Below are 16235 nucleotides of genomic sequence, written 5' to 3'. Positions count from 1 at the left end.
TTAAACGTCATTTAGGTTACTACTGACAGAGGTCATGGGTTCGATCCTCATCCCATGTAAAGGTTGGAGGGCCTTTTCTACCATTTAGGTAGAAACTGGAAGCAGCCTCTCTACTTAGGTAGAGGTAAGGTCTGCATACATCTTAACCTCCCCCCATACACCGTCGAGGTATTGGGGCTCAAAACCCGCGGAAGGCGGCACTGAGCAGTTACTTACTTTTTTTTTTAGTTAAACGTCATCAAATGATGTATCGCTGAAGAACGATAAAATGATGTATCGCCACGGATCACACATAAGTGATTCTAGTTTTCAAGAAAGCTAGGGGAAGTTGTGTACTTTACCTAGATATATAGGGAATCCAGATCCATGTGTATTATAAAGGCTCAATTATAAATTGTTAAAAAAGATGGTACACTTCTGAGTTCTGATAACCTAAATTCGCATGTATCTTTTCATTTAAAATCAACTAAAATAATTATAGAATTAATAAGACTGTTTATTTGTTTAAGGATAGTTTGATGGAAATTTTTTTTGCATAATTGTAACTTCTCCTTTTAGAATAGTCATCTAATTATACTAGGATGGTGTTTCAAGTATTAAATTAAAAAGTATTCGATGCTACATTGATATGGATAGTGACTTACAACGAAATTGAAATTAAGAAATGAACCGGTTAATTCAAAGAATACCAGGAACAATTCTTCAAATTATCATTAATTCAGAATGAATATCGATAATCTAGGGATTTCACACACTAAATACACACTATGAATAAGGGGAAAATGATTTTTGTATATAATAAAAATTGATCATTTCTCCATACTTACAATCATATAATTAGACAAGCAAAATTCGTACAAGAACATAAGTAGGCTGAAAGTTATTATAATAAGAGAGGTCCAAAAAACTCAAAAAATGTAGAAAATGACTCATAACTCTTAGAAAGTGACGTTTTTGGGCCTTCCATTGTTCGTAGCTTGATGCTCCTCGTTTCAACGGTCGTTTTGACTGGTCACACGTAAAAAACAGAGCCCTATAGCTCAAGTTAAGATAATTTAAATGAATGTCTCTTTTTTATTTTATCTTTACCCTCGATATATATCGCATTTGGACCGAGATAGATATTATGGACGTGATCAATGTCACATTGGATGATTGCAATTGTTATCATAATGAATCTTTTCTTTTTGATAATACTCCTATGACATATTAATTTTTTTGTTAGTGTTGTCAGTAAAAACTAATTGGATGCATTTAAATTTGTATCTTGCTGTTAGAAAAATCAGGAGGCGGTTTATGTACAAGTTTTTAAGCATGTAATATGTTGTTTGTGACAGCCCTTATCATTTTCCAATTTTTTAATACACGTAATTAAGTTATTAATTGTTATCATAATCAATCTTTTTATAACTAAAAAGGAGTGGAGTCCATGTAGATCCAATATCCATGACACTATAATCCTCCCTCCACTCCATTTCATTAAAAATCGGGTGACAACAAAGAAATCAAACCATTCACACTCTGTTGTCTCCGAAATTGCATCTCATCCCTCATATTAACCCTTTCTTTTAGGCCTCCCTTTGCTATTATTCCCCCCTTCATTCTTCCATTTCTGCTTCTCACGTTCATTTCCTCCCACATTTCAATCCACATTCTCTTAGATCTTTTTTCTTTTCTCGGTAGGTTTCGTTATTTTTATATTCATTTTACGTATGCAAAACTGATATTAACGTGACAAATCTTGAAATAAATTTGTAAAGACTCTTGCATCTGTCTAAGTTTTGAAAGAAAATGTTGTTAGATCATGACATGTTACATTTTTGTTAGCTAGACAACCATCATGACCAAATATTTCCTCTTCCCTGCTTCAATGCATTACTTCTTTTTTTGTAAACCGTCAGAACGTACTAAATGTTTTTGTTTTGAGTTGTTCATGAGAAAACATTTAGGGGCCGTTTGGTTCAAAGATTCTAATAGAATAGAAAGGAATTTGGAATTTCCTATATTAATCTAACATGGCCAGGAAGGAAGTCCACATTCCTTTCTATCTAAATCCTTTGGAATTTTTGAACCACACGGCCTGTATTTTCAAGATTTGTTTAATGGGAAGATTGATAGATTTGTTTTCATACATTACATTACAAATATCGTCATAAATACAAGGATCGGTATATATATATACACCATAATAAGTATTCTTCATTAAGCTGATTGTTTTCATACTTGATTATGTTTCATTCTTTAGGTAGCATAAGATGGCAGACGGCGAGGATATTCAGCCCCTTGTTTGCGATAATGGAACTGGAATGGTTAAGGTACTGAATATAATTTCATCATTTGAAATCTCTACACGTATGATCTAAAATTTACGCTCCAAAGTTAAACGCCTTTTGATAAATAAATGATATTAATCTGCAGGCTGGATTTGCGGGTGATGATGCACCACGAGCTGTGTTCCCAAGTATTGTGGGTCGTCCACGTCATACTGGTGTGATGGTTGGCATGGGCCAAAAAGATGCATATGTTGGTGATGAGGCTCAGTCCAAGAGAGGTATCTTGACACTCAAGTACCCGATTGAGCATGGTATTGTTAGCAACTGGGATGACATGGAGAAGATATGGCATCACACATTCTACAATGAGCTCCGTGTAGCTCCAGAAGAACACCCAGTTCTTCTTACTGAAGCACCTTTGAACCCAAAGGCCAATCGTGAGAAGATGACTCAGATTATGTTTGAGACATTCAACACTCCTGCTATGTATGTTGCCATTCAGGCTGTCCTTTCCCTCTATGCTAGTGGTCGTACAACCGGTAAGTGTTTCATACTTGGAGCTGGTGTATTTGTTTTTTATTTTTATTTTATATCACATGTTTACAAGTTGGCCCACATGTGACTAGAACCCCACAACCTATACATATTCTGGTTGATTGGTTATCTCGATACCTTCACGACCAAGGCCCTTGCGTTGGATTACTAATTTTTATAACCATCGGTTTTGTGAAATGGCAATACTAAATTTGGTAAGAATGAACAGCTTAGGATAGTTGCAAGAATGTAAGTGGGAAAATAACAATCATATACCACACTTTCTCAAAGACAATTCTCCATGTCAAGTTTGGTTTTTATGGTGGCAGAATAGTGGTCTTTTTAGTACAAAATGTCAAAGTACTATAGTTTTAAAAAGTGGCATTGTAAACATATTGCTAGAGCTTGGAATTTAGTTGAATTACTTGAATTTATTTCTTGATGTGATACTAGAGGTATAACATGGGCAGGGCTGATAAATGGGTCAAAACATATACAGGTTGAGCCATTTTAGGTTGAAACGGATCAGGTTGATTTGGCTTGATCTATTACCACCTATTAGTCTTGTAAATGGAAACATACAAGGTTTTCTCAGTTTGGGTTACCCTAGTATGACGAGACTTTTTTAACTCAGACAACACCATATCTCTGGCCACCCCCAAGATGTTTACTTAGGAAAATTTCGGATATGAGACTTCTTGCGTCTAATTACTAGGTTACTTTGGTGGTGGCTACATTTTGTCCTGTATTTCACAATTAGGGTATCCCGTGATTGTTACCAACCATTACCTGGCAACCCCCAAGAAGTTTACCATGGGAAGTTTTGAAACCTAAGACCTCTTATGTGGAAATAGGATGCCTAACCACTAGGCCGCCTTGGTGGAGGTTAGTTGGTTACCTTTTAGTCCTGTATTTCACAAAAGAACAATGTATATAGTTGTGATAGTTATATATCACAAAAAGTCAAAAACTAAATTCTCACAATAACATATAAATTCTGAATCTTTTCATATAACAGTTTAGGATGTTGTCTGGGTTAAAATAAACTTGTGTAGCTTTAATGCAGATTGGCCCAATTGACCATTTGTCTTTTTTTCTAAGTTTAGTCGATTTGACCTGTTTGAGATAAATTACAACGCAAGCTGGCTCATTTATAAGTTAATGAGTTGAATTTGTTCCCTCTACATGTGGTACCAAATAATATTCTAATCATGCTATATGGACACACACAGGCATTGTCTTGGATTCTGGGGATGGTGTTAGTCACACAGTTCCAATCTACGAGGGTTATGCTCTTCCCCACGCTATCCTTCGTCTTGACTTGGCTGGACGTGACCTAACTGATGCTCTAATGAAGATCCTCACTGAGCGTGGGTACTCTTTCACTACATCAGCAGAGCGGGAAATCGTGAGAGACATGAAAGAAAAGCTGGCTTACATAGCCCTTGACTATGAGCAAGAACTCGAGACTTCCAAAACTAGCTCTGCTGTGGAGAAGAGTTATGAGCTGCCCGATGGTCAGGTGATCACCATTGGTGCTGAGAGGTTCCGATGCCCAGAAGTTCTGTTCCAGCCATCTATGATAGGGATGGAAGCTGCCGGTATTCATGAGACTACATATAATTCTATCATGAAGTGCGATGTCGACATTAGGAAGGATCTGTATGGAAACATTGTGCTTAGTGGTGGTACAACAATGTTCCCTGGAATTGCTGATAGGATGAGCAAAGAGATTACGGCTTTGGCACCAAGCAGCATGAAGATTAAGGTCGTTGCACCACCCGAGAGGAAGTACAGTGTCTGGATTGGTGGATCTATCTTGGCATCCCTCAGTACCTTCCAGCAGGTTCATTTTTGTCATCTTTTAATCCTATATAGAATTCTTGATAGTCTAACTAACAAAGCATGTACTTATTGAGTTACCGGTAGGTGGCATAACGGGTGGGTTGGTTAACAGTAAATAGTTTGGGTTGTTTTAATTCCAATTTTGTTGGGTTGATTTGCACAAACAGTTTGTCCACAATTTTTAACTAGGTTAAGTATGTTTGCTAAACTATGTAATACAATACAACGGTAATATGAAACCGATTTAGTAGAATATAAGCATTAAAAATACACTTTCGGTTACATAAACCCATTTGAACTTGAGTCTGGATTAAGCTTAGTTAGCTTGTTACCTAAATTTATAAGAGCATTTAAAACTAATTGAAGTTGAGCCTTATGGGTGACAAGTCATGAGCAGAGTCCAAGCATGGGTTCTTCATGTGGCAAGCTTCGGGCCAAATGAATTGGGCCTTGACTTGGGCTAAAATATAGTTTTATCATTTTCAATGACTCATAGTTAATTGAAAATCTTTTAACTATCTATTTTTGGTGTTTGGGTTTGTTTGAGTGCAGATGTGGATAGCAAAGGCAGAGTACGATGAGTCTGGTCCATCGATTGTGCATAGAAAATGCTTCTAATTTATGGAACTTGGATGTTCGTATGCTGCTTCCTACCCATTATAAATTTCGACTTATTCTTTTTCGATTAATTACTATATTACATATATGGTTTGTGAAATTTGGTTGAAATCAACAAGACTATGATATTGTATGGTATGTTTCACAATTCTTTAATATTAATCTTGTTTTTAGAAGTTTTGGAGTATATATATATATATATTCCTCGATTCTTTGTTTATTTCATGATTCTTAATCAGCATATTGAAGTAGAAACTCTCAGTTCTGGTTAATTTGTTGTACCATGCCCATTCGATCAGTTTATGCCCAAGCATGGCAAACACATGACCCGTGGCTAAAAACCACACCGTATAGTTACCAAATGAGAATCACCACTTGACACAACAACCATATCATCACCTTCCTAATGCAAAGATCCTTAAACACTCTAAAGATCAACTTGTTATTTTCACCATTACTGTACCATATGGCTTCTAGCCTTATCGGTACTTGAGTTGGGTATATCAGCAAGAAATTATGGATTCAAGTCTTATTCTTCTGAACAATCGTGTGAATTATTATGTATGGTGTTTGAATCTCATTTGTAGATTCCTGCTTACACAAATAACTTAGATAACACCATTTTTGGATCAAATTAAAAAATTGTCTAAAAGATAGGCAAGTCTTCTTATAACATGAACTTAGATCATCAAGATGTTTTTCATTTCTCATTCTTTACCAATTAGGCCTAAACTGGCAACCTCTTGGTATCCACGGACATCAAAAAGGAGTTTCTGTGTAACACTAGTAATAATCAATTTGTCTTAGTTATGATTGAAACTGAAAAACCTTATAGTATTAGTTAGATAACACTACATAATGGACCACATAACCAAAAGATATGGGAGATAATAAATTTGATGATAAACAATTTGTAAATCTTGTATAATGTGTAAATCATCATCACAAAAATAACATATGCCTAGTGAGTCAAGCTACATTTAGGCAATGCTTAAATCGTGTTGCTAACTCTTGTGAAATAAGAGACATAGTGTGAAGAGTTGTGATAATCTTCATATCTATACTACTATATAAAGATTATCACCCCTTCCATTTTTAGAAATAGTTACTCAAATGTCACAGGAGAATTTACCAAATTGCCCCTTAATAAAAACCCACTATGGAAAGTGTTTTATAAATTACCAACTTTGTCCTTAATTAATTAATTTACACCATAAACCCTTATTTTAATACTTAACACTTTAAACCCTTATCTTCTAAAACTTTTCACTATCACAATTACATCAACCTACACCACTTGACACCGCCACCACTAGACCGTCTTCTACACCACCGCCGCCGCATTACGCGGGTACCATGCTCGTTCAATCAAATAATAAGCACATGAAGTCTTTAATTGATGAGTCTGATCCAAGGTTCAGCGACGATGCTATAAAGTATAAAGTAAAAGACTACAAGAGTCAACGTAAATTGTGTACATATTCATTTATGACTTTCTCAAGATGTCTTCTTGTGTCTCACTATGTCAAGACAGTTGTCTAAAGTCATCCTGAGATAAACAATGGTTGATAACTTGATATCAAGATGACACCTGAGGGTTAAATTAAAGGTACACTTTTTTTCTAGACTCTAGACTCATTTAACCAAATTAAAAGTTTCAATTATCTCAGATATAATGGGCCCCAATCTTTAATGATTAAAAATGGGCCCGAACATTTGGGCTGGGTTGTCACAACAAATGTCATGATCATGTTCAATATCTTTTTTAGTGACAAACTGACAACGGGACTAAAGAGAGTACGAGAACTGAGAACTAAAATAAAGATTAGACTAGTAACATCTAAAAATGTCAAATAATTCACAACCTAAACCACACAATACAAATCTTTGTTTTAGTAGTCTTGATCTTCATCCATCACTTAAGAATTAAGACAGATACTTGCACGAGCCTTTACCTAACAAAATAAATCAAAATCCATAGTTAAGCCAAAAGACCAGAAAAGAGAAAAGCCCAAATAACCTAACCCCAAGGTCCATCGATTAATACAAATGTAAAAGTAGAGCCCTTGCTTACTTGGATCAGTGAAGGTGATGACTCCAGTATGAGCAAAATCACAATTGAAGTCATTACGACCATTTGTCTGATAATAAGCGTTCATGATGTAAGATGCATGAGACCGCACGTTGTTAGGCTCAAAGCATGCCCCTCCAGCCTGAATGGGCCTGCAATCAGCTCCGTTGCTGCATACATAGTCTATATTCGACTGAAGTGCAGCAACGGTTGCATCTGGTTTTGGCACACACCACTTTTTTCCCTTAGTTGTTGGTGCTGGCAATGCCGGTTTTGGCGACGGACCTGTTGGCACTTGCTGTAATAATAACCCACATAAACAATATTATGAGCAAACAGGACAATAGGCCCAGTACAACATACATGTCCAAAATACAAAATGAATCAAGGCAACCCAATAAGTCTATTATTAAAATTCGTATTTTGTACATATCATATGTTGTCTTCTATATATATAATCTACAGTCAAAATAATAAAAACTACTCGTAATAATAACCACCAAACTCATATGTTATACAACCATTATATGTATGCGTTAACCATTTATTTTACTATATTTTTCCCTCAACCCTTCTCTCTAGTCTCTACCTAGCTATTAGAACAAAGCCATGGCAAATGCTATAACGACAAGAGTCTCGAGGTTAAAAACGACATTTGAGCTAGAGCTTGGAGATGAAGCGCGAACACCGCTGATGTTGCCAATAGAAGGCACAGGTGCACTAGATGGAGCAAGCATTGGTGACGACAAAGGAGCCTGATTCGCCGAGAAAAGTGAGAGTTACCATTATTCAAGCTCACTATTTTGATATCGTATATTTTAGTTATGACATTATAATATAGCTAAATTATATATGCAAGCACGACATAAAAGGTACGTCACTAAAACTGGCCGGGCTAGGGTCCAAAGGAATCAGTGAGGGTGACCTGGCTTCACATGTAGGGTCGTTTGTTAACGTTGGTGCCGTGCCGTGCCGTTGGCAAAGTGACCATAACATTTTTCTAAAAAAGTAACATATTTAATTTGAAAATGGATGACAACCACACACATACATATGGCCATACTGTCCATTCCTTCTATTTCACTACTCCCCTGTTGGGCCTCATTCCTGATTTAATGGCCACCAAATTTATTCTGTAACACACTTGCACTAAATTAACCATTACAGTTGGCCTGAAGATTCAAGTACTCAAAACAAGATGGAATAAACAAAAAAACTTATAATTAACGACCAACATTATAAACAAGTTTTTTTTTCCTAACGCCCCTAATAAAATGGTCCCAGGACAGTCCTCCTTTACATTAATACGTGTGATTAATACACTAAAACCTATTTTTAAAAAATAACTTATACGAGTATATGTGTATGTGAATTAACAATTTAACACATACATCAAAACGTTTGAGAGACCAACTAGGGAAGGTACCATTTCATATGGTTTTTCTCTATCACACGTGATAAGATTGATCATTTCTGACATATAAAAGTCAAAAATAGATGTCAAATTAATTGAAAACCTTTCACATGGACCACACCCAACACTACATATTTATCAAAACTTTCCGCTAGATCCGGTTCCTATGTGCCACGTAAATAACCTAAATAAAACAATTAAAAACACACATGTACAATATAAATCAAATCAAGACACAAAATTGAGTATGATAATAAAATTTATCAAAGTAAACCAATTATTGTACCTGTGTTTGGCGTAAAATCCCAATGTCATAAACTTGGCTAAAATCGGGTCGAAAAAGCCCGAAATTCTTTTCATCCAAAGATGGTCCTTTTAGGTCCTCATTAAACAGCGAAAATATGTATGTTTCAAACTTTCGACCCGGCATCAAAGGCGTACCAACACCAGAGGTGACTCTTTTTATTAAACCACCGTTATATGCCGCGGCATTTGAAGGATTTGCGTGGGTGTTTTGTGGGTCTCCGCCCGATGGCCAACCCGTTTCTGCGATAATGATTTCGACGTCGGGGTATCCTAGCTTCTTCATTGATACATAAACCGCGTCCATCAGTTGATCAAACTGGTTGGTGTACCTGCATAGTTAAAAACACTTATAATCTGAAAAATGCTAAATGAAGCTTCACTTAACGTGAAAAAAAAAAAAGTTGAACGTTTCCATATTAAAAGTTCACCCTTGATTTTTATGATAAGTGTACAAATACTTAATACAACTTAACGAAAGCCCTCGTTTAACAAAACCCTTATAATCTTTTAAAAAAATTATCATATATAAAAAAATAAAAAGTATCCTCTATCACGGACAATCAACTATAAAAAGCATTAAAAAGGAATACTTTTTACATATAAATCACAGGTGTTTGTATGTCTGAAATCATTTCAATTATGTAAAAATCACTTCTCAACTTTATGATAGCCCTTTCCTATATATAAAATGTATTTATCTGTATGTATTTTTACAAAACACAATTAGTCAATTATATATATCACAAATAATACACAAAAACTTTATTAACAACCAACCTTAAACTACTCTATTCATAAATCATTTAACTAAGAGTAATTCATAAATAATTAAATATTATATCATTTCCAGAATATAGTTGAACAATAATAAATAAAACTGAACATGTAAAATAACTATGTTCATAGAGACCGTAATAAATACACATGGGTAAGAACATTACCTTTTTCCGGTGGCCTTATCAAACAATCCAGAATTCGGTTTAAACAAACAATAGTTAGCATTAGCTGGAGAATACCCGAAATAAGTATACGGGTTAACCATAAACCCGGCTTTTGTTTTCCTCAAAAACTCCAACATCGGGGCAAGATTACCCACATCCCACCCGGGTCTAAACTTAGCCTTACTAGGCGGGTTAGACTCCTCCAATATCCCAAGCGAATGCGGGCTAGAAATTTTAACATCATTAATACCAGCTTTTAAAAGTGCTGCGTGCAGCACTTTCATAGCTGGTACTAGGTTGTCCACTAGGACCTGTGGGCCCCAGTGGAGAACCTCGGTACCCACACAGATATAATGGAATTTAGTAGTTGGGTAAAATGGTTTAACATTTGTATTAACCCAACGTAATGCGTTACGTGGGTTAGTTAATGATGGGATGTCCCCATTTGGTACGGTTATTGTTACGGATATGTTTGTGTTAGCAAATGCTTTTATTATCTCTTGATTTGTGTCAAATATTTTGATGCTGTTAATGTTGGTGTTCGAGTTTAGGAAATGTGCTACTTGGGAGGGTGGTGGGAGGTTGTCGCCGAGCGTGCCGTAGTTTACTCCGATAGAGTGAACTACGGCCGCCGGGAAGTTCAAGGTACAGGCGATTAAGATGAAAAGTATAGAGGTTTTTGGAAGATTCATTTTTGTAATCGAAGATGATGAGGATATGGGAAGTGGTTTTTGTAGGTGAAGGTGATTGGTCGAGAATTGACCGTTGTCAAATAAGGAATTAAATAAATGTTGAAAACTATATATATAATAATATAGTAATAATAATATAGATTTAATAATTATTGGAAAGTGATGTGAGTAGGGGCTAGCCAAAAACACGCTGATGTTGGGTTGGATGTTGCACAAAAGTAAAGAATTTGTTGCGAAATTGAATACAGACACCGCGTAAAAATGACAGGAACAAACGTGTGCGTTTTTACCTTGCCTTTTTTCGTTTGTTTTTATCTTTATCTACAAATCAAGATCCTCTTAAAGTTATTAGCAACTTCATAGCTGAAGTTGAGTAGATTTTGACCTTTAAATTAAAATCAAAGGTTAAGATTCAAAGTTGATATTTGAATTTTGACCCTTGAATTTAATCCAAATGTCAAAATTATGAATTTCACTGAAGTTGATAATAACTTTAGAGCATCTTGATCTCTTATCTATAGTTAATTCTACAACTGTTCCTTAAACAGATCAAATCAGTTAAACGATTCTGAGTTAAAAAAAACGGGTTTCGTATGGAAAATATAATATGATTGAACTATTTGGTTGTTGTAACATAAATTTATACTATTTGGGTCATAGGTTCGATTCTTCAGAATAACATGTTAATGAGCTTTTTTTTTAAAAAAAACGACATTCTAATCAATTCCTACTTCTAAATTACACACATATCTGAAATGAAACTCAAAACTTTCGAAAAACCCCTATTAATCCACCCCACAAATGTGGGAAGTGGGACATGTTAATGATTTATTTTCTTTGATTCACTTTTAATGTTACATGTTCTACATCTTATAGTCTAAAGTACATATAAATTTTATCATTATATGGTGAGGTGTCCCCTAACATCAAATATTGATTAACTTTCAAAAGAAAACTTAGAGTATGCTTCTTGTTCACACAAAATGGAACAAATATACACAAAGTTATATGGGAAATAAAAAAAACAAAAAATAAACTTGAAACCATGAAATTAACAAAATCAGGCCAACTTACATGATCAGGTCTAGTCCAACGAGCTAACTTATTTGGTTATATTTGTTTTGATGTATGCTGAAGCCAAGTATGTTTATTTGGTTTAAAATCTAATCAAAAGTAGACCAAAACAAACCATAAACACCACTAATTAGTTTCATCAGTAATGCACACAAACTTAATACTCTGTAATTAAATTAAATTAAAGATTTTTACTAGCTCTGTGATATTAAATATCTACAAGCTTGAAATCGTAAGATTGATAGCTTAAAGATCCACACAATTTTTTTTTTTGAAAAAGACAGACAAAATATGTTACCAAAATAAACTTGTACAATGTTTCGTCTTACAATTCAAGTCACTAAACAACACTTAAATTAGTACCCCATATTACAAGATGTAATAAGGGATTAAGGGGTTTGACAAACCAAAAAGAAATAAAGCCAGCTAAGCTCATGACCACTGCAGGAAACCACCACCGTGCCCACATCTATTAGGCCTTAGCTTATAATGTCCTAAGGCATGCGTCCTTGTGCTTGAGAACTCCGGACGCTATAAGCAGCGAGAGTCTTCCGAGAGAGTCCTTGGCCAAGAGTCCTCACCAAGAAGATGAAGGACGCAAGGAGGTGGAGTCTGCAACATTATTTTTTTGTTTTATATATGTGTAGTGTACATATATGTGTATTTGTATGTGTGGGATAATTTATTAAATAATTGATGATATAGAAAGAAGCTCCAAGAAGCTTTTCTTTACAAACAGGGAGAGTCCTGAAGAGAGTCCTAGGTGATGTGATGTTGATGTGGCAGTCAAAAAGTTGGGAGGACTTCCTCTGTAACCCTGTTTTTGTTGAACCCTCAGCGTGTCAAAGTAGTGTATCTTACCTCGTAGAGCATACAAAATGATAACGTAAGTTACCGAGCTTTGCAAGTATTCCCGACTACCTATAATCATTAACCCTGTTTTTGTTGAACCCTCAGCGTGTCAAAGTAGTGTATCTTACCTCGTAGAGCATACAAAATGATAACGTAAGTTACCGAGCTTTGCAAGTATTCCCGACTACCTATAATCATTAAACTACATAATGAGCTAATCAAATACCCACTTACTTATGGTCATAACTCAGGTCTAGATACCTATAAACATGACTCATGACAAGACTTGATGCATCAGAGGTTCGATTAATGCTTTAAAGCTTACATAACTCGACGCAACTCGGCATTCACTCACTAAATTAACCTTTCTGAAAACTTGACATCATCATCATCCTTTAAAAGCATTACCATTAAAAAGTAGACTCTCTTACGATTCTGTGGATAGCTTATTTGTTAAAAACGGAGTTACAGTTCAAAAGTTACGACCTTTTGAAAATTATGTTGCTATTGCGTTGCAATGAGCAAATTTCATCGCAACTAAATGTCACTGTAATTTTGTTGCGCCGCAACTGGGCCCGATTCTGCACAAACTCATTGTTTAACCTCCAAAACTTAACCAAACACATCCCAAACAACCCAAAACCTTATGAACAACTTTTCTACCTCAAAATTCACCATTTTAAGACCATAATGATGCAATGAAATCATTGATTAACCCCTACTTGATTTGCATCACAATAACAAACGTTTTATGTTACTGAAGCGATCAAAACACACGTTTTTGACATCAATTGATCCTCTAATAACCTAGATTAGTTATTGATCTGATTATATGATTGAAAGGACATAAAATCAATGTTATTATATGAAACGACAAGACTCGATATATAAAAGAAAAAAAAAAAATTTTTTTTTTGTACTGGCCGTAAAAAGTGGCTGTAAATTTACGGCTTAATTACAACTGACCGTAAAAACCTAGCCGTAAATTTATGGTTTAAATTACAACTAGCCGTAAAAATGAGCAGTAATTTGCTCCTGGATTTTTTTCTTCTCTGAAATAAAGTGACTCAAAAATACAAGGGCCGTAAATTTATGGTCCGACCTGCACTTTTCCATTTTAATCAAAAATCCATATATTTACATTCCATGCTTCAAATTCTTAAACCAAAGCACCAAGAAGTGTAAAATCACATATTACAACATAATTGATACATTCGAAACTTTAACCATTGAAATTTACATTAAAACAACCAAACGGGTCACTCGCCCACATTTACCCAAAGTGACGAAATGACCAATTTGACTCCAAAATGATTTATACTTCAATCCACCATAATAGTCAAGACTTCAAGACTTAAAATACATCATACACAACATTTTCATTCAAAAGACACATGTATCAAGAGCCAAGAGTTTGAGAGGGAATTAACTAGGTTTCTAACCAAAATGTAATTCTTCTACAGATGATCAAATACCTTCGAGTCACTAACACTTCAAGTCATCAACTTCAAATCAACAATACCTAGTTCCTTCTTCCGGAACCACCTATAAAATGATAAACAACTAAAACGTAAGCAAATGCTTAGTGAATATGCTTGCATAAATTTATATAAACGAAGGAGGGCAATGCACAAAGGTCTATTGCATATAGGTTATGACACCGTCGTGTCATGCCTATAATACTCACCTTTGTGTCAAACGCTATACATGGATCCATATAAGCAAATGATTACAATCACTAACAAATATAATAATAACAATGCTCCACATGAGCTATGGCCACCAATTAGGCCCGTAATCAAAGAAAGCCACCAATTAGGCTTAACGCCAAATCAATTACCACACATGGAATCCACCATCGTATGGTAATTGACCCGAAAAATATACAAAGATATGCAAGTATACTCACCTCCTCCGCGACACTATAACCAAATCAAATAACCGCAATGCACAACAAGCTTTTAACCTATTCAAATCATCACAATACACCTATAAGACAATATTCACCATTTTGGCTACTCAACCTAGCCCTTCAACACTACACTAGCATTCCTAACCTAAACCATCTTATTTGCCATTGAGTTGCATTTCATTCAAAAATTCACTTGACAAGTTCAATACAATAATTTCATCATCATTCCATTCAACTAGTAAAATCATCATTCTTTCATAATCAAAATTTTCATTATCAACATTCAAATTCTTAATTAAATTCATCATGCAACTCAATAACAAGCTATAATATATAAGAATTTGGGGGAAAATGATATCATAACTCAATTCTAGCAAAAACCCCCAAATTGGAATTTTCAAGAACCCTAATTCAAAAGAATGAATGAAACTAGGTTAAGGAATCAATACCTTAAAGAAAAGAATTAAAAATAAGGGTAGGAAACACAAAATCTTTCTTCCTTCTTGAAATTTTCAGCCACCACCATACACTCTCCAAACCCCACTTTCAATTACTTGAATGGTAGAAGATTATTGCTATAATTATTGTTGATGATTGGAAGGTTTTTGGTTGATTTGGAGAATTAAAATTAGATTGAAAGAGATGAATAGATGATTAGAGAAGGAATGGATGAAGCTAATGGAACTATGATTCATCAAACAAAAAGATGGTTGGCACTCCATTGAGGTGCCACGTCCCTAACCAAAATTAATGGGTATTTTACCCGCTATCCGCTAAAGTTCCAACCAAATTAACCCCGTAACCAAAAATAAAATAGTAGAAACTTATTTTAATGTCAAAACTACAAAAAGGGTTAATTTATTACCTTAAAATTATTGGGGTGTTACATTATACCTTGGATACCTGCAGATTACAAAGAGAATGCAAAAACTTGATCAAAACACTCTCGAATCAACCAAACGAAGATGAAATCGAACAAGGAATTGATTAAGGCAACAGGGAATGGTTAGGGCTCAAAGGGGAAAGGATAATATGAGTAATTAGAAACTAATGACCTGCTCTAAGACCCTAATCCCGTTTTTTAGTTTCCAGCTATATCAAAACTAGTCCCTAGACTTCCTTATGACTCATATTTAGCTCAAAACACCTATGTGGAATACTTACAACACATTAAACACTTCAAGCACATCAAAAGGCATATAAAACATATCTTAAACACTTAAGCACATCAATCATTAAGGCACTAAAGCCTTGCACATATAACACATTAAACACATATAGTCATTAAATCATTTATAGGCTTAACGGACACATAATGTTGATTTAACGACTCAAGTCAATTGTTAAATAAAAAAGTTCGGGATGTTACACCCTCCCTATAAGACTGTTCGGAGTGGGGGGACTTTCGTCCCGGCGTCGCCCTTCTCCGCCTCATATCCGCCTAGTACACCACGTCGGAGGGAGGCATTGGCCAAAAAACTTCCCTCCTGGCACATATATATCGCCCCTCTCATTTCAAATTTCAACCAAAATCTAGCTGTTAAATGGCTATTTTGACCATATTTTCATACTTTTTAAAAAAAATCTTTACTTATATATATACACACCCACAACCAATTCATTTTCTACAAACTAAAAACATCTTCTACTAAATTTCTCTCTATCTTTTTTGCTCGAAATTCAAATGGCTTGGACTCGGTCCG

At 35.1% G+C, this 16235-nt stretch overlaps 2 protein-coding genes across 3 annotated transcripts; one reads left to right on the top strand and one right to left on the bottom strand.

Moving 5' to 3' along the window:
- Positions 1-1486: 1486 nt before the first annotated feature.
- On the top strand, positions 1487-5446 carry LOC122585433 (actin-97). The gene is made up of 5 exons (XM_043757566.1): positions 1487-1679; positions 2246-2315; positions 2419-2812; positions 4040-4653; positions 5205-5446. The coding sequence occupies exons 2-5, from the start codon at positions 2256-2258 to the stop codon at positions 5268-5270; spliced, it is 1134 nt and encodes a 377-aa protein (XP_043613501.1). The 5' UTR covers positions 1487-1679; positions 2246-2255; the 3' UTR covers positions 5271-5446.
- A 1622-nt stretch (positions 5447-7068) lies between these two features.
- LOC122605805 (glucan endo-1,3-beta-glucosidase-like) lies at positions 7069-10795 on the bottom strand. Of its 2 annotated transcripts, XM_043778764.1 has the most exons (4): positions 10003-10783; positions 9042-9390; positions 7345-7639; positions 7069-7225 (listed from the first exon to the last, which is right to left on the bottom strand). In XM_043778764.1, exons 1-4 carry the CDS (start codon positions 10692-10694, stop codon positions 7197-7199), a joined length of 1365 nt encoding a protein of 454 aa, XP_043634699.1. In that variant the 5' UTR covers positions 10695-10783; the 3' UTR covers positions 7069-7196. The 2 variants fall into 2 exon arrangements, with proteins under 2 accessions (XP_043634699.1, XP_043634706.1); XM_043778771.1 differs by lacking the exons at positions 7069-7225; positions 7345-7639 and adding an exon at positions 7722-8096 and having other exon boundaries at positions 10003-10795.
- Between the last annotated feature and the right edge of the window lie 5440 nt (positions 10796-16235).

The sequence above is a fragment of the Erigeron canadensis genome, chromosome 1, assembly GCF_010389155.1.
Source record: "Erigeron canadensis isolate Cc75 chromosome 1, C_canadensis_v1, whole genome shotgun sequence".
Classification (NCBI taxonomy): Eukaryota; Viridiplantae; Streptophyta; class Magnoliopsida; order Asterales; family Asteraceae; genus Erigeron; species Erigeron canadensis.
The sequence above is the reverse complement of the archived record's forward strand: the minus strand, read 5'-3'. Positions and strand labels throughout refer to the sequence as shown.